This window comes from Babylonia areolata, chromosome 6 (genome assembly GCF_041734735.1).
Source record: "Babylonia areolata isolate BAREFJ2019XMU chromosome 6, ASM4173473v1, whole genome shotgun sequence".
Taxonomy (NCBI): Eukaryota; Metazoa; Mollusca; class Gastropoda; order Neogastropoda; family Buccinidae; genus Babylonia; species Babylonia areolata.
The window spans coordinates 4,194,131-4,217,244 of NC_134881.1; the positions used below are offsets into that span (position 1 = coordinate 4,194,131).

General features: G+C 41.4%; 3 protein-coding genes across 6 annotated transcripts in view; 1 reads left to right on the plus strand and 2 right to left on the minus strand.

Annotated features, from left to right (window-relative positions):
* LOC143282665 (palmitoyltransferase ZDHHC18-like) overlaps positions 1-3,897 on the minus strand; it is a 31,026-nt gene extending 27,129 nt beyond the window's left edge. For all 4 annotated transcript variants that reach the window (XM_076588334.1, XM_076588332.1, XM_076588333.1 and 1 more), the window contains exons 1-2: positions 3,442-3,897; positions 100-260 (exon numbers count right to left, since the gene is read on the minus strand). In XM_076588334.1, the coding sequence (XP_076444449.1) occupies positions 100-260; positions 3,442-3,590 (310 nt within the window). In that variant the 5' untranslated portion in view covers positions 3,591-3,897. The remainder of the gene's footprint in view (positions 1-99; positions 261-3,441) is intronic.
* Positions 3,898-4,126: 229 nt separating this feature from the next.
* On the plus strand, positions 4,127-11,198 carry LOC143283246 (transmembrane protein 242-like). The gene is made up of 4 exons (XM_076589419.1): positions 4,127-4,235; positions 4,679-4,779; positions 5,160-5,297; positions 8,411-11,198. The coding sequence occupies exons 1-4, from the start codon at positions 4,151-4,153 to the stop codon at positions 8,558-8,560; spliced, it is 474 nt and encodes a 157-aa protein (XP_076445534.1). The 5' UTR covers positions 4,127-4,150; the 3' UTR covers positions 8,561-11,198.
* A 333-nt stretch (positions 11,199-11,531) lies between these two features.
* Positions 11,532-22,933, minus strand: LOC143282664 (uncharacterized). The gene is made up of 5 exons (XM_076588330.1): positions 22,187-22,933; positions 19,837-20,256; positions 18,244-18,784; positions 15,620-17,664; positions 11,532-15,161 (listed from the first exon to the last, which is right to left on the minus strand). The coding sequence occupies exons 1-4, from the start codon at positions 22,583-22,585 to the stop codon at positions 17,282-17,284; spliced, it is 1,743 nt and encodes a 580-aa protein (XP_076444445.1). The 5' UTR covers positions 22,586-22,933; the 3' UTR covers positions 11,532-15,161; positions 15,620-17,281.
* Positions 22,934-23,114: the final 181 nt, after the last annotated feature.

A 23,114-nucleotide genomic window follows, 5' to 3' on the forward strand; every position in this document is an offset into this window, starting at 1 on the left:
TACTAAAGCAAACAAGAACACTCTTGAAACAATTCAACAAACTGTGCATTTGATAAACATAGTTCTGATCTGTTTTTGTAACACAAGCATACCACTGACCCATCTGTCTCTCTAGTTCAGCTGCTTCATCTGGTGAAGCTCTGGGGATGACACCTGGATCACTGAAGCTGGTTCTCAGCAATGTGGCCATGACAAAAATGAAGAGTGCAGCACCAATGGCAGGAATTGCAGGCGTGACATGTTGTGCCAGATATACACAGCTGAAAAATGAAAGGAACAGCAATGTGAACAGGTGATCAGAAAAACAAAATAGCGAGTAAGCAATCATTAACTGATCAAGTCATATTAATTCAAAAGCTAATTCAATTCAGTTTTTAGGTTTCTTCTTTCTTGGTAACTGAACTGTACAGGTTTTTCATTTCAAAATACAAGAGAGGTGCCTAATCTAGAATTTAATGTCAGTTAATTATTCACTAAATTTCATATTCTCTTTTATCAGGAACAATTAGTCACATGGTTTCATTATTACTACTATCCAGCATGTAGTCCATAAATTGACTTTTGTCCAATACAGCCCATCTTTTTTTTCTTTTTTTTCCAAACTTTTTTAATTCATCTTTTGTATTTACATTTTTCACATCAATACAGAAGACATTACATAACAAGTAAATATGCATCATGAATACATCAAATGTGTATTCAACATTTTATGTATTAACGTAGTAAAACACTAACTATATGTCCTAAGTAGATCTATATATTAGAGGTTGGCCCATCTTATCTTTTGGTATCATATTTCACAAGTTAAGTTTATTACCCTGATCTCTTCATTATCAGCCAGAAGTGAGAGTCTTGAAAATTAAAAAAAAACCTGCGCATTACCATCAGAAGAAGCCTAGGTTGGGGGAAGCACATCAGCAACATATTCTCAAAAGCAATCAAGACACCTGTTTTTCACTGACAAAATCTGAAGATTGCCTCCAAAAGTCTGAGAAAGTTTCAGTTACACAACTTTGGCCTGCCTTGTCAAAGAATATGCAGCTACAGTCTGGGATCCTCATAACTCCGGACACATCAACAACATTGATAAAGTCCAGTGCTGTGCCACCAGATTTGTCATGTGTAAAATGCTTGAATACACACACACACACACACACACACACATTTCCTGTGATAACTTAAAGTTAACAGTTAGTGCTCTGGGTCCCTGAGCCAGAGAAGCAGAGTGCATACACTGATACAGATACACATTACAAATTATTGTTATTATAAATAATAAAGTGTTGGGGACATGTTACAACTTGGGTAGTCCTCTCTTCAGGACTGGGCCCACGCTGCTCACACATCACCATGCTGTACAAAATCATCAGTTGTGCAAAAAGCAGCATATGTGTGAGTAGCCCAGACCTGTAATACCTTCTGTTTAGTGGCAGATGCAACCATAGCCTCCAAAATAAAGTGTTAGCAGTCATGGCCTGGCTTCGCTGACGAAGATCTAGGAAGGGCGTTGTCCACGTCTGATGCAGGCACGCTCATGGCTGACAAGGCCAATGCGGGAAAAGCAGAGTCGGCCGCAGCGGTTGCAAGGGAAAGTCTGGTCTGGGTTCGCGGCTGCAGCGTCGTGGTTCTTCCTCCTTCTGCGTTTGTCCTCAAGGCTGGCCCTGCGGTTGTTTTCGAAGGAGGAGACAGCTTGGTGGATGGTGCGTCGCCAGGTCTCTCGATCAGCGGCTACTGCGGACCACTGGCGATGGTCAATGTGACAGGCACCGAGAGCTTTCTTCAAGGAGTCTTTGTATCTCTTCTTGGGTGCTCCTCTGTCACGGTGGCCAGTGGACAGTTCGCCATACAGCGCGATCTTGGGCAGGCGGTGGTCCTCCATCCTGGACACGTGCCCTGCCCAACGTAGCTGGGTCTTTAGCAGCACTGCCTCGATGCTGATAGTCTTTGCCTGCTCCAGGACCTCGACATTTGTGATGTAGTCACTCCAGTGGATGCTGAGGATGGTGCGAAGGCAGCGCTGGTGGAAGCGATCAAGCAGTCGTGTGTGGTGCCGGTAGGTGACCCAGGTTTCGGAGCCATACAACAAGGTGGGCAGTACAACAGCTCTGTACACGCTGATCTTTGTGTCTTTCTTCAGGTGTTTGTTGTTCCACACTCTCTTGTACAGCCTGCCGAATGCGCTGTTTGCCTTTGCAAGTCTGTTGTCGATCTCCTTGTCGATCTTGGCGTCAGACGAGATGGTGCAGCCTAGGTAGCTGAACTGGTGGACCGACTTCAGCTCTGTCTCACCGATGTTGATGTGAGGAGCGTGGAATTCTTCCTGTGGGGCAGGCTGGTGGAGAACTTCCGTCTTTTTCAGACTGACTTCTAGGCCGAAGAGCTGCGCAGCCTCTGCGAAGCAGGACGTTATACGCTGCAGGGCCGCTTCTGTATGGGCGACGAGGGCAGCATCGTCGGCAAACAGAAGCTCTCTGATGAGTTGCTCCAGTGTCTTGGTGTGGGCCTGTAGCCGCCTCAGGTTGAATAGGCTGCCATCAGTGCGGTATCTGATGAAGATACCGTCGTCGTCGCCAAGATCTTCAGTGGCCTGTTGGAGCATCATGCTGAAGAAGATCGTGAAGAGGGTCGGCGCGAGGACACAACCTTGTTTCACTCCATTTCCAATTGGGAAGGGCTCCGAAAGGTCGTTGCTGTGTCTGACCTGTCCACGCTGTTCCTCATGTAGTTGGATGACCATGCTGAGGAATTTTGGGGGGCATCCTAGACGTTTCATGATCTCCCACAGACCTTTTCTGCTCACGGTGTCGAAAGCTTTCGTGAGATCGACGAATGTCGCATACAGTCCTTTGTTCTGTTCCCGACATTTTTCTTGTAGCTGTCTGAGAACGAAGACCATGTCAGTGGTGCCTCTGTTGGCTCTAAAGCCACACTGACTCTCTGGGAGATGTTCTTCGGCGATAGTAGGCACCAGCCGATTTAGGAGGACTCTGGCGAGGATCTTGCCTGCGATGGAGAGCAGAGTTATCCCCCTGTAGTTGGAGCAGTCCGACTTTTCTCCCTTGTTTTTATACAGGGTGATGATGACTGCGTCACGGAGGTCCTGTGGTAGTTTGCCTTGCTCCCAGCAGCAGACAAAGAGGTTGTGGAGTTTGGAGTGTAGCAGTGATCACTTAGTAAACGAAGGAGAAGTAGAAGAAACGATTCAGTTAGATTCCCCCCCCCACACACACACACACACCTCCACTCCATTCCCCCTCATAATAGCTCATGGAAAGTATAACGAAAATTGCCAAAATAATAATAAATAAATTATAATCACATCAATGATCAATGTAGAATATATGATACACTTATGGATGTTAAGAGACACGATAAGACAGGACAGGAGCACCACGAATCCATCACGTATAATATAATGAATCATACACCAATTCAACTTACTCGAAGCCAAAAAATAATCCACTTGTTACGACGATGAGAGAGCAAGTCAAATAAAAAATGTAAGTGTGCTTGGCCATCATAATCCTCCCGTTGCAGAAAAACTTGTTGTTTCCAGGAAGAACTTCCCAACGTCGGACTATTTTTGCCATTGTGGCGTTTCTCACTTCGTCAGGCTGAACAGGAATGTTGGTCGACAAATGTGCAACTGCGATCTGCAAACACCGTGAGATGGCTTATCAGCTTAATGATGAGCTGTCTCCAACATCAGCGACATCGGTCTCGGTAACTGATTTCATTTAAAGTCTTTCTTCCGACACGATTCATGACAACTTCGATATTTTCTGGACATGGAGAAATTTACTGTCCGTCAAACCTGTGTCATGTAAAATTAAGCACATGTCAATTAGAATCAGAATCAGGCCCTGTCACCAAGACTTTGTTGATTATAATGACACTATTGCGCGTGCGCACTTACAAACATTTCAATGAAGACACAGTATGCTTAGTTTCGGAAGCAAGTGCTTGGGAACAAATAAGTCGGTTCATATGTGCAATCTGAATGATTGCTGTCAAAAACTGAAGCAGTTATGTCATCTTGAAATCAAATCTAGCAACAATAAACAACAAGAAGCTGTACATAAATTATTTGGCGATTTTCTGTTGCTAGCTCCGTTAATAGTGAGGTCAAAGCGAAAGGTCGACAGCAAGCATGGAATCGGAGAAAGCTGATGATCGTGTTGTAAATGACAGAATAGAACCTACAGCACCAACGGACAAAAAAACGCGCGTGAAAGGTGAACATTAGAATATCCCCAGTGTGAAGTTCGTCACATCCAGTTCACTTCAACCCTTGATACAGCTCTCAAAACCAGTGCACCACAGCAACTTGATCACTTGCACTTTATCAGTTGATGCTGATCGCGTGAAAGAAGCAGAAGACATAACATGTCCCTTCCCCGACCTGTGGGTGTCATGTACTTTTTGCATTATGATAACTTGTGCTAAATGCACATTGAGTCCAGTAATGGTGTATCCAACAGAAACTGCACGATTGTTATTTTGATTCAAGATTTCTTTTCAGTTGTTTATATAAAATTGTGTGTGGGCATGTGTGTGGCTCAGTGTGTGTGTGTGTACTCTCTCTCTCTCTCTCTCTCTCTCTCTCTGTTTTATCATTCTATCATGAATTTGGGAACAAAAATTGCAATAACTCTTACCATATAATGTATGTTTACAGAAGGTATATTCCTGGCAACAGTAGCAGGCTTTTCAATTTTGGGAGGATTTGGAATGACAATCGCCATGGCAAAGAGAAAAGATCCAAACATGTTCACAAGGGTAAGGGTTGTGTTTCCGAACTGTGTGTGTGTATATGTGTGTGTGTGTGTGTGTGTGTGTGTATGGTGTGTATTGAACAACTGGTTTTGTTGATAGAATTCTTGGGGTGTGTGGCACAATATATTATTTTATGTGATGTATGTGTGTGTGTTTGAGTGTTTGTATGTGTGCTTTTTTGTTGTTGGTTGCTTTTCGTTTGTTTGTTTTTTTGGTTTGTGTCAAAATATATCATTTTATGTGGTGTATGTGGTATATCATTATATGTGATTTTATTTGTTTGTGTGTATGTGTGTGTGTTTGCATCTGTGTGTGTGTGTGTGTGTGTGTATGCCTGTCTCTGTGTTTGTGTGTGCATGTGTGTGTGTGTGTTTGGTGACCAGGGCCTGTTTCCCACCCGCGAACTGCCAGACAGCGGAGGCAGCCTTGCACTGAGAGCTCTGGGCTGGGGAACCTTCTATGCTGTGGCTGGGGTGGGCTCCCTCTGCTTTGCTGTGTGGAAGCTTCTTGGAGTTCATGATGTAAGGATTCCTTCTTTTTTATTTCTGGTCTGTTTTCTTCGGATTCAATCGGCGTTAGACTTCCACTGTTAACTATTTAGGGTTCAATGCATCATTTCAGTATGGTGTTGTGAACTCGGGAAAGGTATTTTACTATGATTTTCCTCGCTGCAGGCGGGTGATGACTTCAGTAGTGGAAGGTTAAAACAATAGAAGAGGATTGGGCCCCACCTTATTATGCCAGTGACCTAGACACAGTGGATTTGAATTTACTGCCCTGATGACTGTCGAAGTCTGTTGCACCTATAACCATAACCTTAATCTGTCTCCTTCTGCTGTACTCATGGGATGCATCTCCTGTGCTGACTCCTTTTTTGCAGGCAGGATTTCGTGCACAACAGTTTCTTTAAAGAACTATCGTTTTGGCAGAAATACTTCATTTTGAGGGATGAACACATACTCTGTGTTTTTGTGTGTCCATCATTCCCATCAAACACTGACATGGATCTTTAACTTGCAGGTCTGATTTTCAGTTTTGAAAATTAGAACTCCAATGCACAGTGTGACTTTTCTTGTGTGTATGCTATTACCTTCTAAGGCACACACACACACACACACACACAGACACACACACACACACACACACACACACACACCACACCACACCACACCACACCACACACACTACACGGCACCACACCACACAACACCACACCACACGCGTGCGTGCGCACATCACCACCAACACACACACACACACACACACACACACACACACACCACCACCACCACCACCACCACAACAACAACACCACACCACACCACACCACACCACACCACACCACACACACACACACACACACACACACACACACACACACCACCACCACCACCACCACCACCACCACCACCACCACCACACACACACACACACACACACACACACACACACACACACACACACACACACACACACCACCACCACCACAAGAAGAACAGTGGAGTGGTATGATGGTATTCTGCATTAGTTTATAAAGAAGTGGGTTTTCGGGGAAGAACTGAATGAAGTGGAAGAAGAAGAGAGCCTGATTTGCAGAGAGAGTTGAGTTTAGACAGTTGCACCATGAGTTTCAGTTTCAGTTTTCAAGGAGGCGTCACTGCGTTTGGACAAATCTCTATATGCTACACCACATCTGCTATGCAGATGCCAGACAGCAGCATAACCCAACATGCTTGTCAGGGCTTGAGTGCGTGTTTATATATTTGTGTACCTATCAGTGGATTTCTTTTTACATGATTCTGCCAGAGGACAACACTATCGTTGCCATGGTTGTGTTTTTTTTTTCAGTGCATCAAATACATGCAGCACACAGGACCTTGGTTTATTGTCTCATCCGCGCACATGTGTTTATGTATGTTTTTGCAGGCCTAAATTGTGCGTATGTGTTGAGGGTAGCTGTTAGGTACATATGTATGTTAAAATGTATGTATGCATAGTGTGTGTGTGTGTGTAACCCGAGGACTGGCAAGGAATAAACACAACCACCTTGTCAGAAGTCTCAGTGCAAACTGACGAGTCTGTCTCATGATCTTACGTGTACAGTTTTCCTGAATTTCTATCACACTGCATTTAACATACTCTCTGAGCATACTTCCCGTACAATGTCCAGCCATAGCAGAGTTCATGTCACTACATGTGTGTGTGTTTAGTCACATTTTGGTGTGTGTGTGTATGTGTGTGTGTGTGTGTGTTTGTTTAGTCACATTTTGGTGAGCGTATGTAACATTGATGTTATGTGTTATGTTAAAAAAAAGTGTTTTTGTAAAGCACCTAGAGCAGATTTCTGGATAGTGTGCTATATAAGTATCCATTATTATTATTATTGTTGTTATCCAAAAGAGCAGATTTTCCAGTCAAACTGGGAGAAAGGGCAAGAGCGTCATTTGAACCCACACCCTCAAGGACTCTCTGTATTGGCAGCTGAGAGTCTTAACCATTCTGCCACCTTCCTCCTTAGTTGCACCATGAAAAGAGAAAGAATGCTGATTGGTGTGCAAAACTGAATTGAAGGGAAGGAAGTGGCATGACAGCATGGGTTTGACGTTGTGTATGTGCCAACATCTCTGTTGAAAGAGCAGATGTTACAGTGCTTGTTTAGTGTTAACTGTTTAACCCCACCTGGCCTCTTTAACAGTTTGTTTTATTGTATCGTATTGGGTTACATTACTTTTTGTCACAACAATTTTTTCTATGTGTTCTGGCTGCTCTTCCTGAGGAGAACGTGTCACCACAGTGCCACTTTTTTTTTTTCCAAAGATTTTTTTAAAGTTTAGTAAAGTCAAGGAAACAGTTATAATACTTATGTGCTTTTCCTTCTTTTTCGTTCTTATTTTTGTAATAGTGAAAAAAAAACACTTTAAATGCAACATTGAGTTTCCAACTCAGCACTTATCAGTTATCAAGCAAGCTTGATCAAAGTCAACGAGGGAGATTTTTACCTTGACCTCACAATACTTATCAGGTCAAGGTCACATTGTTAGGAATGGTTTTGGGTTTGGAGTTGTTTTTTCTGTACCCATTGGGATAAATGTTTTGATAGAGATACAGCATTAGGAGACATGAAAACATTGTGGCATACATAGTAGCCCTGGCTTTGGCCACATAGAAAAACGGCAGCCTTCTTATTTGATTCACTTATTTTTTTAAAATATCAATGCTACTTGATCAAATGTCATATTGTAGAAAACATCAATGCTACTTGATCAAATGTCATATTGTAGTAAACATCAATGCTACTTGATCAAATGTCATATTGTAGAAAACATCAGCATCATTTCTCAGTTGTGACCTTTCCTATTTGACATTGAGTGGAGGTGAAGGTCAGTGGGGGAGGCGTGTGTGTAAGAGAGAGAGAGTGTGTGTGTGTTTGTGTTTAGTTACATGATCAGTATGGTCAAACATTCATCTGGTTTGACAGTATTGTTCATATCACTTACCTCATCTTTTGAGATCACCATCACAATTTACAGAATAAAAAGAATGATTTTTTTATCTCTCTTTTTTTTTTTTTTTTAAGAATTGTAAGGTTTTTGCCATTGTGTTGCCATTTGTTCACACATGTACCTCATTTCAGCTGACAGAATTCCGTTACAAGATGGGACACATGCTGCCCAAGATCCCCAAGAAAGAGAACCCAGGCCGAGGGGACTTTAACTCCATCAGGGATCTCTTTGAGTACATCATTGATGAGGACAACAAAAAGAAAAGCTCTAAAGAATCCTAATCAGCACTACAGGAAGGGACAGCTAAGAATGACTAGAATGACTTTGTAGGGATGCTGTGGTGTTGGGATGGACACGTGTTGATAATCATCACCCCCTCTGAGGAGTATCGCTGATCAGTGACATCTTGGCTCTGACATGCTGCTTCATTTCGACAGCATGCTGTTCGGGGCGGGGAATGTGGAGGGAGGGGAGGGTGTTGGGGAGACGGGGGAGGGAGTTGTAAGAGGGGGAGAATAGAGAATGAAAATCTTTAGCGTAGAAATTCTTCTCCAGCTATGCAGTTCACAGATGTGTGAAGAAAAACAAAATCACCGTGGGTGAGTCACCTGACAGTGTTCTCAGCAGTCCGTCCCCAGGTCCAGCCTGACCCCCTCAACACTCCAATCCCTATACCTTCAGCATAGAGGGAAAAAACTCCAGGACTCTCCTCCCTTTCATCAGTGTCAGTTCCTCATTGCCACTTTGAGATGGACGGCTACATTGTCTTCAGCCAATCTCTTTCTCTCTCTCTCTTTCTCTTTTTTTTGAGGGGGGGCATTTTGCACGCGCATGAGAACTGAACGTGTGTGTCACACAGTCGTCAGTTTTTCAGTAGTTACTGTGACTACAGATAGTGTACAGTACTGTAAACTTGCCACCTACTTCGTTTGAGAGTAAGTCGTGGGCCCAGCTTCAGTTCCGCTCGGTTTGTGGTGGCTTTCAGCCAGTTTTCATCAACTCTGTGTTGAAGAGGGCAGTGCTGAAGAAAAATAGCTGGGTGGCCATGCTGTCAGCTCGCTCCCGTACGACCGGTGTCTTGCTTGGTCTGGTCCTCGTGTTTATGTTTTGGGGAGACAATTTATATCAACGCCACGGATCTGGGGAAATCTTACTACGGCATGGAGACATTGAAGCAAAGCCCGTCCCCAACTTTTTTCTTTTTTTTTTCTTTTTTTTTTGTGGTGGTGGAACAGGAGAGGGGAAAGAGTGGAACAGATTCTTTTTCTTTTTGTCTTTGTGAATTATGTGCAGATGGATGTCATTGAATCAAGGGTAGTCTTGAAGAGTATTGATTTTTTTCTCTCTCTCTTCATATGTGTTTCTTTCTTCCTGTTTTTTAACACCTATGTTTGAGAGAACTGTTTTCAAAGGCTTTGAGTAAGTTTCTTCTGAATTGTTTGATTTTCATGGTTTATGCCTTGTGGCAGAAGCAGGTAGATTCAGGTAAAATTTTACTTGCCAAAACAACGTAATCAGAAAGGTGAAGGAGGACAATATTAGAGTCCAAACACTGCTGCAGCCTTGAGGTCCACATCTAGTGTCTAGATTCAGCCACAATTTCAAATGTTGTTCCAGAAATCACAACAGTGGATTTCAGCTATTCTCTTCTTTCTTTCTTTTGTTTTAGGATAAGTTTTCTTGTGGATGAGGGTATAAACAAAGGTCCTGCCATGGAGTGAAAGCATTGTAATATTTTTCCATAATGATCAAGCTTTCTTCATTGTTGTCTGTAATCAAGTTTTAATTACACATACTTAACCGTGACCCACTAGTGCAGACTCCGGCATGGGTCTGACATTCCTGTCCTGTGCAAACTACTATCCACCTATGCGGAGAAAACGAAAGTAGCTACGGCCGATAACCTCCCGGAAGTAGGTAACCTCTCCTTTGGCCCCCTGACTAGCGCCCTCTTTTTCCGGCAGCCATTATGACTCCTGTTCCTGTGCTCTTATACGGCTAAGTTTTTTTTGTATTTTCTGTCTGTCTGTCATTCTCTGGCATTCTTGTTTTTTGTCAAATTATGTCTCCAACCAGGTCACATAATTATATAGCTTGATTGGGCAATCGCGCTAAAATTACAGCGCGATCACGATCGATTCGCTGACGCTCTGGGCCCTCTACTCCTGGCCCTCTCAACAACGCCAACCCACCGCCTCCTCCACTTCCTCCACTCCCTTTTTTGTGTGTGTGTTGGATTTGAGGGGTGGTGAAAATTTGTGTGTTTATGTGTATGTGTGTGAGAGGTAGAGTGTGTGTAAGAGAGACTCTGTGTCTGTGTTTATATTTATTCAATAGCTTGATCCTTTGTTCCCCACAACAGACTGCGAGGGTTGGGTGTTGGTGGAATTCACACTGGTCTCTCCTCTATGATGGACATATTTTTTTGTGTGAGTGGACGTATAGATGTGTAACTATCCACATTCTGAAAGATGATGTTGCTGGTGTGTGTGTACGTATGTTTGTATGACTGTGTTTGTGGTGGGGATGTGTTTTGGTACTTTATGTATGCACATGCTTATTGATATTTTGTGTAATGAATACAAATTAAATGTCAGCATATATTGCCTTTCTTGGGTGGTGGCATTGAAAAGAGAGGCAGAGAGAGTGTGTATATGCTTGTGTATGTGAAGTTGTGGAGCAAAATACTCTAACAGTGTTAGTAATTGTGTTGGCGGTGCATGACATCATTCATATTCATGGAAACATATAACAATAAAATATTTGTGATATGCATCTATCTATCTTCTATCTAGATATAGAGATATGTATGTGTTTGTGTGTAAAACAGTATAATTACAAGTTCAGGATGTGTTTCTCTTTGACACAAATAACAGCTTACAGGTATGTTAGTTTGCAATTTATTACAGTTGCATGTATCTGTAAAAGGTCAAAGAAAGTGCTGGATAGGTGTGCTGGTGTGTGTGATTATTCTGAGACTGCGTGTAAAGTGTAATGCCAGACGAATGCAAATTTTCCATCAATCAATTAATCACAAGTTTCCTCAATCATTCAGAGATACCAAAAACACATATGCACAAACACACTCACACACTCAAACATACACACATGCATGTGCACACCCATTTAACCATTCACACACTGAAACACACACACACAGCACACACACATGTTCAAATACACACATAGGCCCATGCTCAAACAAACATACACATGCATATGCTTTAACACACACACACACACACACAGAGATACACAGCAAGCAAGCATTCTGTTTATTTTCTGATTACAATACAAAAGAACATGGCAAATGAAACACAAGTCACGCCTTTCAAAAAGTCTCTACACATGACACAAAATTGTAAGGAGGGACAGGACGTGAGGAGGATGTTCTTCAAAATTTTAATCAGCCAGAATGTGTGGTGTATCGCAATGAATGGACAATGTTTTTATGGCACTGATTTGTCAATTGCAAAAGAAATGCAGACTTTACATGACAATTTAGTTTCGTTAAGAAAGTTAAAACTAAAAGCGTACAAGAGGTGTTTATATGGCCCTTCCTCTGTCTGCTTCTCCAAGGTTCTTTGTGACATTGACAGTCACAGTGTTATTGATGTTTCTCCACTTAAAAACACCGCTGAAGTGTTGTTCAGCAAAACTAAACTCTCCTGTCAGCCTCCTACACTGCAATCATAAATGGGAGCACAGCTATTACCATCCTTGTCATAACATGCCTGGCACCAGGCTGTGATTAATGCTAAGGAGAAACAGACACATTAACCCTTTGAGCCCTGACCATCGCTTTACCGGTGGTTGAGAAAAATGACATAATGCCTAGCCACCGGTTGAACGGTGCGTGAACACTTGTCGTGTTTTGCTATTGGTTGACTTATATTGAAGAGCCAGTCAGAAAAACCGTAATATTCTGACATCAGCGAACATAGTACCAACATGACCGAGCCTTTTCACTGTGTTTTGTGCATGTGCTTTGGATAAAAAAAAGATCGATTTCAATATAAATCAAGGCATTATGTCATTTTTCTCTACCACCAGTAAAGCGGTGGTCAGGGCACTCTTTTTATATCTGCCGTGACACATTAAATACCAATTATTTGCAAATTTTGGCTCAGGAGCTCAGGCAGAAGGGTTAAAATTGCTCAGGAACTCAGGGCTCATTACAGAAGATGAGCAAGAACAGGGAAGGGCAGAAACAGGACATCACCTTTCATGTCAGACTGGCAGTTCCAATATATTCTCAATGCAAATGGTTGACATAATAATTACAAGAAGAAATTAGCAAGCAAATTAACAAGAAATGGTTTGGACATGTTTCAACAATTAACAAGAAATAAAGTAGCAACATATAATAGAAACAAAGTCCATGCACTATCCAGGAGCACAGACAGGAGTACACTAAATGGTTTTGGGGCTGATTTTTACAAATCTATTTGCACTGATTTACCTTGGACTCCAAGTAATACAACAAACAGTAATACACATTTGTAAAACTGTTCCACTTTCAACTCAAAAAGAAACTGATTTAAAAAAATGAAAATCAAAGAAATGAAATCTCTGAATTTCATGCGGGAAAGGTTAAAGTTCACTTATCACACAGAGAGAAAGAAGAAAATTTGTTTTTTTAAGATTCCAAGAAGGAATCTCCCTCTTCATCCAAAAGACTTGAAGAATAATTAATTGTTGCAGTATTTAGTGACACTCAAGATACCAACATATAACTAGTCGATTTTCTTTGCACCGGTTACATTACATACATTATAAAAACATCTGTCAGTAGTTTAACAACAACAACAAAAAGTCTATAAAAAAAAAATCACTATAAACTTTGCATGATATATTAAAGCCATTGATTATTTATCAACCCAACAAAGAATAGCAACAACAATAAGAAAAATCAGTGACAATGTTCCAAATTACAGAGATTAACAATGCCAGTAAGAAAAAAATTCACAGTAATGCTTTATCCTCATCAATGGTACACCGTTTTGGTAGTAATTTTCACCAGGTCATCTTCATTTCTTGACATCACAAATCACAAAACAATCATATCTAAATGATATTTATTTATTCATCCATGTAAAAATAATATGTATACCAAAGCAAAGAAAGTCTCTGACCATATACAGTACAATCCCCTCAGAGATGGGCAAAAAAAGTTAGTTAAAATGTCTCAAATATCAAACGAAGATAAAGATAATTCTACTGGAATTATTCTATTCCATTGTTGGGGGTCAGTAGCTATACGTCAACAATATCATATTGTTCATTTACTGGTAGTCAGTTATGTTAACCTGTTGCTAGCTCATGTCAACTGTAACTTTGGCAACACAATGTCTAACATCAACTGCAGTTGATAAAAGTAAAAACCAACATGGTTATGGTAAAAGAGAAAAAGAAAACAGTTAACAAGAATAACAATGTTTGTGTGTGTGCCTGTGTGTGTGCGCACATGCATAAGATAAGATAAGATCAGAATAACTTTATTATCTCCAACTGGAGAAATTTGGTCAGGTGCATTATCACAACATAGACAAGTAAACAACATGGGGACCATAACTGCAAAAGCCAACAACAGCCCCTACAAATATTACGAAGATACAAATGTAAAAAATATCACATACATCGTTTCATACATACATCCACACACTGCAGGTAATAACTAGTATTCTTAATGTAAAAACAGAAAGAATTAAGAAACATTATTTGAATTATAAACATAGCCTACTATACTGCACATTGATTATAATAGACAGATAAGATAAGAATAAAGATGAATTGCGGAAAACCACAACCAGATAATCAGCACACACATCGTAATTATTAAACAGAAATATATTTAGAATATGGACGTTAGCATTAGACATATTCCATTGTACATTCATCCTGCATATTGCACATTATTCTTCATACATATTGCACATTCATTATAACCAATTGTCACGTTTTAAGCTCAGTAAACACACACACACACACACACACACACACGCATGTGTGTATACATGTGTAATCTATGCTCATATTCATATTGATTCTGTGTGGAGGTCTGAAGGCTTGACCAGCACATTTGATCTATGTCTAGATCAGCCATCGTTTTATATAAAAAAAACTTTTTACAGAAGATGTGGTGTTTCATATATGGATCAGTCTGCATGCTTGGACACCCCCTTGAAACTGAAACTGCCTTCATTTACACTGATCAAATACTGAGCACACAAGTTTATGATAACATCTGTAGTCAACTCAAGTAAGAAAAGGAAACACAAATTATGCACACTGATGGTCTCCACCCCGCCTGAACATGCACCCAGGAGAGAAATAAATCCAGCAGTTACAGACAGAATTCTGAACACCACCCCTGCATTTCCAAGAAAAGAAAAAAGCATAGTTTTTCTTTCACAGTCAGTGTGCAATGATAGTGGTCCCTAGCCTAAAATTTTAGCTGTGTACAAAAGCAGTTCACAATGCAATGAATGAACAAATGAACAAACTTTTTTTTAATGAGGGAAGTGGTATATAAGCATGTGTAATCTTCTTTACATCCAGCTCTCCAAGCAGAGAAAAACTGAAATAAAAATATTCACAAAAACAACAAAAGGCTGAAGGAATTCAAATATGACAATCAAATATACTCATATACAAACATAAACATATTCATATGAAAAAATTAGCTTATCATCAGCCGCCGTGGCAAAGTGGTTCTCATCAAGGACTGATGGCTAGGAGGATACAGTTTTTAGTTCCATCCCCACTGGCGGTGGCTTTTTTGGCCGGTTCCTACCCAGAGGTGTGTGTGTGCTGTGGATTCAAATGGGAAGACTTACCCAGAGCTGTGTGTGCTGTGGATTCAAATGGGAAGACTCAGACCTACCCAGAGCTGTGTGTGCTGTGGATTCAAATGGGAAGACTCAGACCTACCCAGAGGTGTGTGTGCTGTGGATTCAGATGGGAAGACTCAGACCTACCCAGAGGTGTGTGTGTGCTGTGGATTCAAATGGGAAGACTCAGACCTACCCAGAGGTGTGTGTGCTGTGGATTCAGATGGGAAGACTCAGACCTACCCAGAGGTGTGTGTGCTGTGGATTCAAATGGGAAGACTCAGACCTACCCAGAGCTGTGTGCTGTGGATTCAAATGGGAAGACTTACCCAGAGGTGTGTGTGCTGTGGATTCAAATGGGAAGACTTACCCAGAGGTGTGTGTGCTGTGGATTCAAATGGGAAGACTCAGACCTACCCAGAGGTGTGTGTGCTGTGGATTCAAATGGGAAGACTCAGACCTACCCAGAGCTGTGTGTGCTGTGGATTCAAATGGGAAGACTCAGACCACACAGTCGAGGGTCATCCACTTCACGGCTGTCTAAAGGAGTGTTGCTCAAAATTCCTGACCAACATTGCAGGTCTTTGTATATCTCAGGGTGGTTGACGCCAGGATGTAATATGAGGGTACAGCCTTGCCAAGTAGTCCTAAACCAGAATGGATCCCATCAGCAGGATCTTCATCACCACTATCATCCTTCATCACCATCAAAACACTAAAAACAAAAATGTCCAAAATTACGGGGCACACACACAAAAAAAGCCTGAATGTGCAAGATGCACTCATCCCCTTTCACAACCTTCACAGAACCAAGACCTAAGCCCTGAATAAATCCACTTGCACAACCTTCACAGAACCAAGACCTAAGCCCTGAATAACCTCACCTTCGGCTTAAGCTAGGGCTTCTGCCAACAGGCCATACCATATTTACAAGATGCATGCTGTGCAGTGATCTAAACTGTTTGAAACTGCAAGATTACAACCTTATAGTTTGTTCCATAACTGTTCATTTGCTGTACTCATGATGCTCTTCTTACCTGTTATTCACACTGAATTTCATACTTTGCATAATTTTGTGTTAATTCATGCACCAAATGTGTGTGTAGGAAACGTTTAGTCCTATTACATGCTATGGACAATGATTTTTTCCCTCCCTTCTTTTGAGAAGGGTCTGGATGCTGGATGTTGGGTGAGATGATAAACCAAGTTCGCACATGCAGCATGCACTCAGCACACAAAGAACCCACAGCAACAGAACAGTTGTCCCAGGCAAAATTATGCAGAAAATTCCACTGAAATGGGTAAACACACACACACACACACACACACACACACACACAACACAGAGAGAGAGAGAGAGAGAGAGAAACAGGTGTTCTAGAAGTTGTGGCAATGTAATCTTCCTAAATAAAGAGAAATCTGTTGTGAGAAGAAAGAATCACAATAAAATGATACTGTCAAATCATGTCTCACGGTGCTTTCCTGAACTTCACCCTTCCCAAAGTGCCAATATGTGACATGGTACATTAGTCTGTCAGTGATATCACTTTTTATATTGCACTGTATTGTACTGTATTACTATCTTGTCATAATGGATTTCTCTGTAAGAAATTGGGCTGCTCTTCCTGGGGAGAGCATATTGCCACAGAGCAGAGCCACCCCATTTTTTTCTGTCTGCAAGTATATCTATTTCATTATTATGGTGGAATTTTCTGTAAAAAAAAATGTGGCCAGGGACAACCCCTTTGTCAACTTGGGTACTTTTACATGCACTTTTACATGCAGTAAGTGCATGCTGCAAACAGGACTTTGGTTTGTAATTTTCATCTGAAAGAATAGCACCCAGACCATCACTCAAGGTCTGGTGGAGGGGAAGTAAAAAGCTGGTCTGCGTGGGATTCAAACTTGTGGACTCTCACTTCCTAGTTGGGTGCATTACCACAAGGCCACAACTCCACCATACACTGCTTCTGGTCATAAAGTCTCCACACCATCCTAGCATTATTGTCTTTATTCTAATCAGTCATTTCCCCTCACCTCCCACCATCCCACATCACCACCCCCCACCCTAAAAAGAGTGGGAGAAATGGCTCAAAACTCTCGGCCGTCAAGGAAACTGTCTCACGTTCTTGTAACCTTTCAAAGGTACACCATGTCTGCAAAAGCACCCTACATGGAAATGAGAGCACCAGAAAACATGCAACAACTTCCCATACATGTGAAGTTGGAATAAGGCTGCACCCAAACCTGATCCCCCTCCTTCAGGGTGACAACACAATGAGCAGTAGATGATTCTGGATGGAATACTCTCCCAAAATCAACACCTCTTACCATCAGTGCAGCTTGATAGCCATAACCATTGGTAGCATTTCGTACTGTGGTTGTGAACATGAAGGCACCATCTACTGGAGATGTGAAGATGCCAGTAGAGTTGCTGTAGCCACTGCCTTCATTGCTCAGGACGTTGTTGAATACTATCTTCTGGCTAGCGTTGACATTGGTGTTTGATGGCATTGTAGCATGGAACATCACTTTCTGGGTGGAAAATTTGTCTGCACATATTCAGATACAGATGCACATGAGCACACACAAGCATGCATGTGCGTAACACACACACACACACACACACACACACACACAGGAGCTGGAAGTGATGTGGGAGCCATGGGTCATGGGTGGGGTGGGGATGGGGGTGGGGGGTGATGCATTGTCCATAAACAAAACAAAACAAATTCAGCGATTAAAGATTCACATGAGTCAGGCTCATCATTATGTACAACAAACAAAAACTTGAGACATGGCTTTCAAAGGCTCCTTACCTTGTACTGCTCAAAATCAATCTTATATTTGAGAAACAAATCCTCTCTGTGCTTAAAAAATGTTTTTAAAAAACACAAAAAGAAACAACTAAGGAACACAAAAATGGCGGCCAGAAAAGAATGCATTGTATACAGAATTAAGGGAGGCCACTATCCATATCAACTTCCTTAATCACTGTCCCATATTGATGAAAAGTTTGCACAGGACACGAATCAGACCCCTGCCTGAGTCTCCAGCAGTGGGCCACAGTAATCACTCTATTGTGCGTGGAATTAATGATGCTCTTAAGTAATATTTTTATCTGGACTTACCCCTCACACCCTGCAATTCTGTTTCCAATCTGGAGACGGCCAAAGCCATCTCATGGAAGGAGAGGGAGGGGAACTCCACACCGTCTGCAGGGGAGTCAATCAGCTGACCCATGTAGGCCCGCACTGTACTGATATCCAGCACAGAGGCCTCAGCCATGCTCCTGAAGAAGGTCAAATGTTCTTTTCGGTTCGCTAGCTTCTGGTGGTCTTCCAGAGACTCTTCCTTCAGCAAGGAAGCCTGCAGCTCGTTCTTCACCAACACCAACTCGGCTCCCAGGCTCAGCGTTTGGGAGGCCCGCATCTTCTTGCTGGAAATGTTCCCTTTGAAGAAGGAGGTGGAGGTTTTTCTCATGTGGATCTCGCTCAGCGTCGCCTGCTCCTTCGCTGCCACCTCTTCCAGGAACTCGTCACGTGCCCTGGTGGCCCATCCGATCAGGAGGTCATAGCGGGAGCTGACGTGATGAAGAACTTCTTCCTTCTGGCGCTTCAGGTCCAGTTCATCTCTCTCCAGGCGACTGATACAGGCTTCCAGCAGCTGCAGCTGAAACCAGAAATACACACAAGAATAATAAGAACACATGCTGCTGCAGCAAGAAGAAAAGCAGTAAAAACAACTGACAAACACACACAGACCATCATATCCAGCCACCAAAACTATTACTACTACTAAGATAAGATAAGAAGAACTTTATCATCTCATTAAGAGAAATTACATCAGGTGTGGCAAAACAATTACTCAACTCAAAACATTAAACGTGACTTGATTAAAAAGATATCAATATTTATTCATTTCAAAAGTACTGTATACATTCACTTAACCAAAATGTTGAAATTAATCATCATTGTAAGCATATTGAAATACACCAAGGTTAACACTACATGTATTATATTGCACATGGATTAAGATAAGATAAGAATGATTTTATTATCTCATGAAAAGAAATTACATCAGGTGCGGTAGCACACACAAACACGCATGCGCGCTCTCACACACACACACACACACACACACACTGACACACAAAATAATAAAAATGCCTTGACAGCAGGAACAGCAAACATATGTATAAGTTTTTCATAAAAAAACAACAACAAACAAACAAACAAAAAACAAAAACAATTCACAATATTCATTTTAAAATGTAATTGATAATTGATACTAAAAGTATAGAAAGCAGACAGAAATGAAGCAAAGAAAAGGAAAAAAAAGGAAATTTGCTTATCAAGAATGTTCTTTTTCAAACACACCTAAAACAGACTCTGTTGAAGCAGAAAACTGATTTTCAGATTCAGCAGGTAAAACTATAATCATTTGTAGCTGAAACTGAATCTGTTCTGCTTTCAACCATTTTTGTCATCACAATAGAAATGGTTTTAAACCATTTTTGTCATCACAATAGAATTTGTTTTAAACCATTTTTGTCATCACAATAGAATTGGTTTTAAACCATTGTTGTCATCACAATAGAATTGGTTTTAAACCATTTTTGTCATCAAACTAGATTCTGCTTCAATCCTTTTTTTTTCTTTCTTTTTTTCTTTTTTTACCAAAATAGTACCTGCTCTTTTTCACCAAAATAGTTCCTGCTTTACCTGTTTGTTGGTACGTGTGTGGAGACCTGCCATCTCTCCCTTTGCCTGGACAGCAGCAGTTGCCATATCTTGGGTGTCATGACCTTCGTGTGAGGTCAGCTTGCAATGCAGGCAGATGGTGACGTCACACTTGCAGCAGTGGAAGCACAGAATCTGATCCGGATGAAAGTGGCACATCTTCTTCCCTCTCATGGCCACCTCCAGAGTTGGGGCCGCCTGCTCAGACAAGGATTCGACTCGATGGTCGCGAGCGCCGGTCACACGGTCATGCAGGCGCCGACAGGAGCGGCACATGCGCTGCTGGCAGTTGTGGCAGAAGTGCTGGGCCTCTTCCTTCTCCCCTTCTTCACACATCTCACACAGAGAAGGGCCATCGGGGTCAGCGTTACTCTCCATGTCCAGTGTCACGTAAAAGTTGGTCTGCAAAAGAAGACAGTTTTAGATATAGATGACAGTAATAAGATATATAGACTGGTGTGAAAAGGTGCTCTGCAAAAGAAGACAGTTTTAGATATAGATGACAGTAATAAGATATATAGACTGGTATGAAAAGTTGCTCTGCAAAAGAAGACAGTTTTAGATATAGATGACAGTAATAAGATATATAGACTGGTGTGAAAAGTTGGTCTGCAAAAGAAGACAGTTTTAGATATAGATGACAGTAATAAGATATATAGACTGGTGTGAAAAGTTGGTCTGCAAAAGAAGACAGTTTTAGATATAGATGACAGTAATAAGATATATAGACTGGTGTGAAAAGTTGCTCTGCAAAAGAAGACAGTTTTAGATATAGATGACAGTAATAAGATATATAGACTGGTGTGAAAAGCTGGCTCTGCAAAAGAAGACAGTTTTAGATATTGATGACAGTAATAAGATACATAGACTGGTGTGAAAAGTTGGTCTGCAAAAGAAGACAGTTTTAGATATAGATGACAGTAATAAGATATATAGACTGGTGTGAAAAGTTGGTCTGCAAAAGAAGACAGTTTTAGATATAGATGACAGTAATAAGATACATAGACTGGTGTGAAAAGTTGGTCTGCAAAAGAAGACAGTTTTAGATATAGATGACAGTAATAAGATACATAGACTGGTGTGAAAAGTTGGTCTGCAAAAGAAGACAGTTTTAGATATAGATGACTGTAATAAGATATATAGACTGGTGTGAAAAGTTGCTCTGCAAAAGAAGACAGTTTTAGATATAGATGACAGTAATAAGATATATAGACTGGTGTGAAAAGTTGGTCTGCAAAAGAAGACAGTTTTAGATATAGATGACTGTAATAAGATATATAGACTGGTGTGAAAAGTTGGTCTGCAAAAGAAGACAGTTTTAGATATAGATGACAGTAATAAGATACATAGACTGGTGTGAAAAGTTGGTCTGCAAAAGAAGACAGTTTTAGATATAGATGACAGTAATAAGATATATAGACTGGTGTGAAAAGTTGGTCTGCAAAAGAAGACAGTTTTAGATATAGATGACAGTAATAAGATATATAGACTGGTGTGAAAAGTTGCTCTGCAAAAGAAGACAGTTTTAGATATAGATGACTGTAATAAGATATATAGACTGGTGTGAAAAGTTGGTCTGCAAAAGAAGGCAGTTATAATAAATTATAGATGACTGTAATAAGATATATAGACTGGTGTGAAAAGTTGGTCTGCAAAAGAAGGCAGTCATAATAAATTATAGATGACAGTAATAAGATATATAGACCCGTAACAGTACCAACAAAATTCAGAAGCAACAATTTAGTAGCAACATATATATTTTTAGTTACAGAGTAACTAACAAGTTGACTAACCCCAGAAATCAAACGTGCATCTAACATGAATGCCTTCAAAAGCTTATTGATGACCACGATATCATGAAGAAAACAATGTTTGATTTTGATGGTCAAAGGTGAGCCTGGGCTTGGGAGTACCTGAACAAAACAAAAAAAAAAAAAAAAAAAAAAAAAAACCGACAGGGCGAAAAAGCCGCGGCAGGCCACGATATAGGCCCCCAATGCTTGGCATCGCCCCTAACCTGAACCTGAACCTGAATACTTGTCATCTACGTCATCAACTTATGGCAAGCCACGCCGTATTTCTGTCCTAAAACTGCTGATAAAAGATGGTGCTGGGACTTGGTGTGTACAAAGATGTTCATGTTGTGCATGCACTTTATGCGTTTGCACACGGATCTTCAGTTCACTATGGTCTCATTCAAAAGTACTGTAGGGAATGGAGTCAGAACTATGGTTAACTCAGATAGAAAATCTCAATGAACGAAAACGGACCTGCGGGAATAAGCTTTTACCCGTTTAATCTGATGCATACGATGATCAATCCTTTACTTTACCTGCAGTGCAAAAAGTCCTCCAGGTGGTATGATGACTGACGAGCGACAAGTCGGACACAGCAAGGTGTCCGTGGATTTTTCGTCATCTTTCTTTTCTTTCGGGGCCCCGCTTCCTTCATTCTCCATGTCGGAGACGTCTTGTCTCTGGTCATCCTCCTCCTCTTCCAGAGGATCTTCGGTCGTCGCTTTCGTGTCGTCTTCACCAGACACTTGCCTGTCCGCGCCATCTTTTCCTTCCTGCTCTGCTTTCTCGGCCAGTGCGATCAGACAGGGCAGGCAAAAAGTGTGAAAACACGACAACATCTTTGGTGAACGCACAGAACTGTAAGACTCCATGCAGAGACTACAGAAATGACGAAAATCGTCGGATTTCAACGGACCTTCACCTCGTGAAGCCATTTTGCTAAGTAATCGTTCAGTTGTCGGCTGTCGCTGACTTCGTGATCTGGCTGGGAGTCAGGGATGGGTCGAGGCTGGTTTCCCGTTTACTTCCGCGTACTGAATGCAAATTTCCTGGAACTTGAAATTTCCACCGGTTTCAGTTTCACCACAGACACTAATATGTCAGGTTTCACGGAGGAGGCGTCAAAGTGTGCGTCTAGACTGGTGCATATGCGCCAAACACACTTTCTTTTTTTTCTTTTTTTTGTCAAATGTCTTCAGACTGACGTACGTCGTGTAGCCATTTCCCTGCTTTTATCGCAGGTCCCACATGACCCAGCTGGTTCAAATGTCAGTTTCGGATAAGGGAAATAACTCAAACAGTGTCTATAATGTTTGCAGCATCAGTGATTGAAGATAATCTGGATCTGGTAGTGTACGTCGCTGACGCCACTTCTGGCGATATAGACGCGACGGAATTAGGAGGACGCATGTACCTAGAAGAAAAAAATAGTCTAAGAAGACCTAAGGAAAACTGTCTACCCTG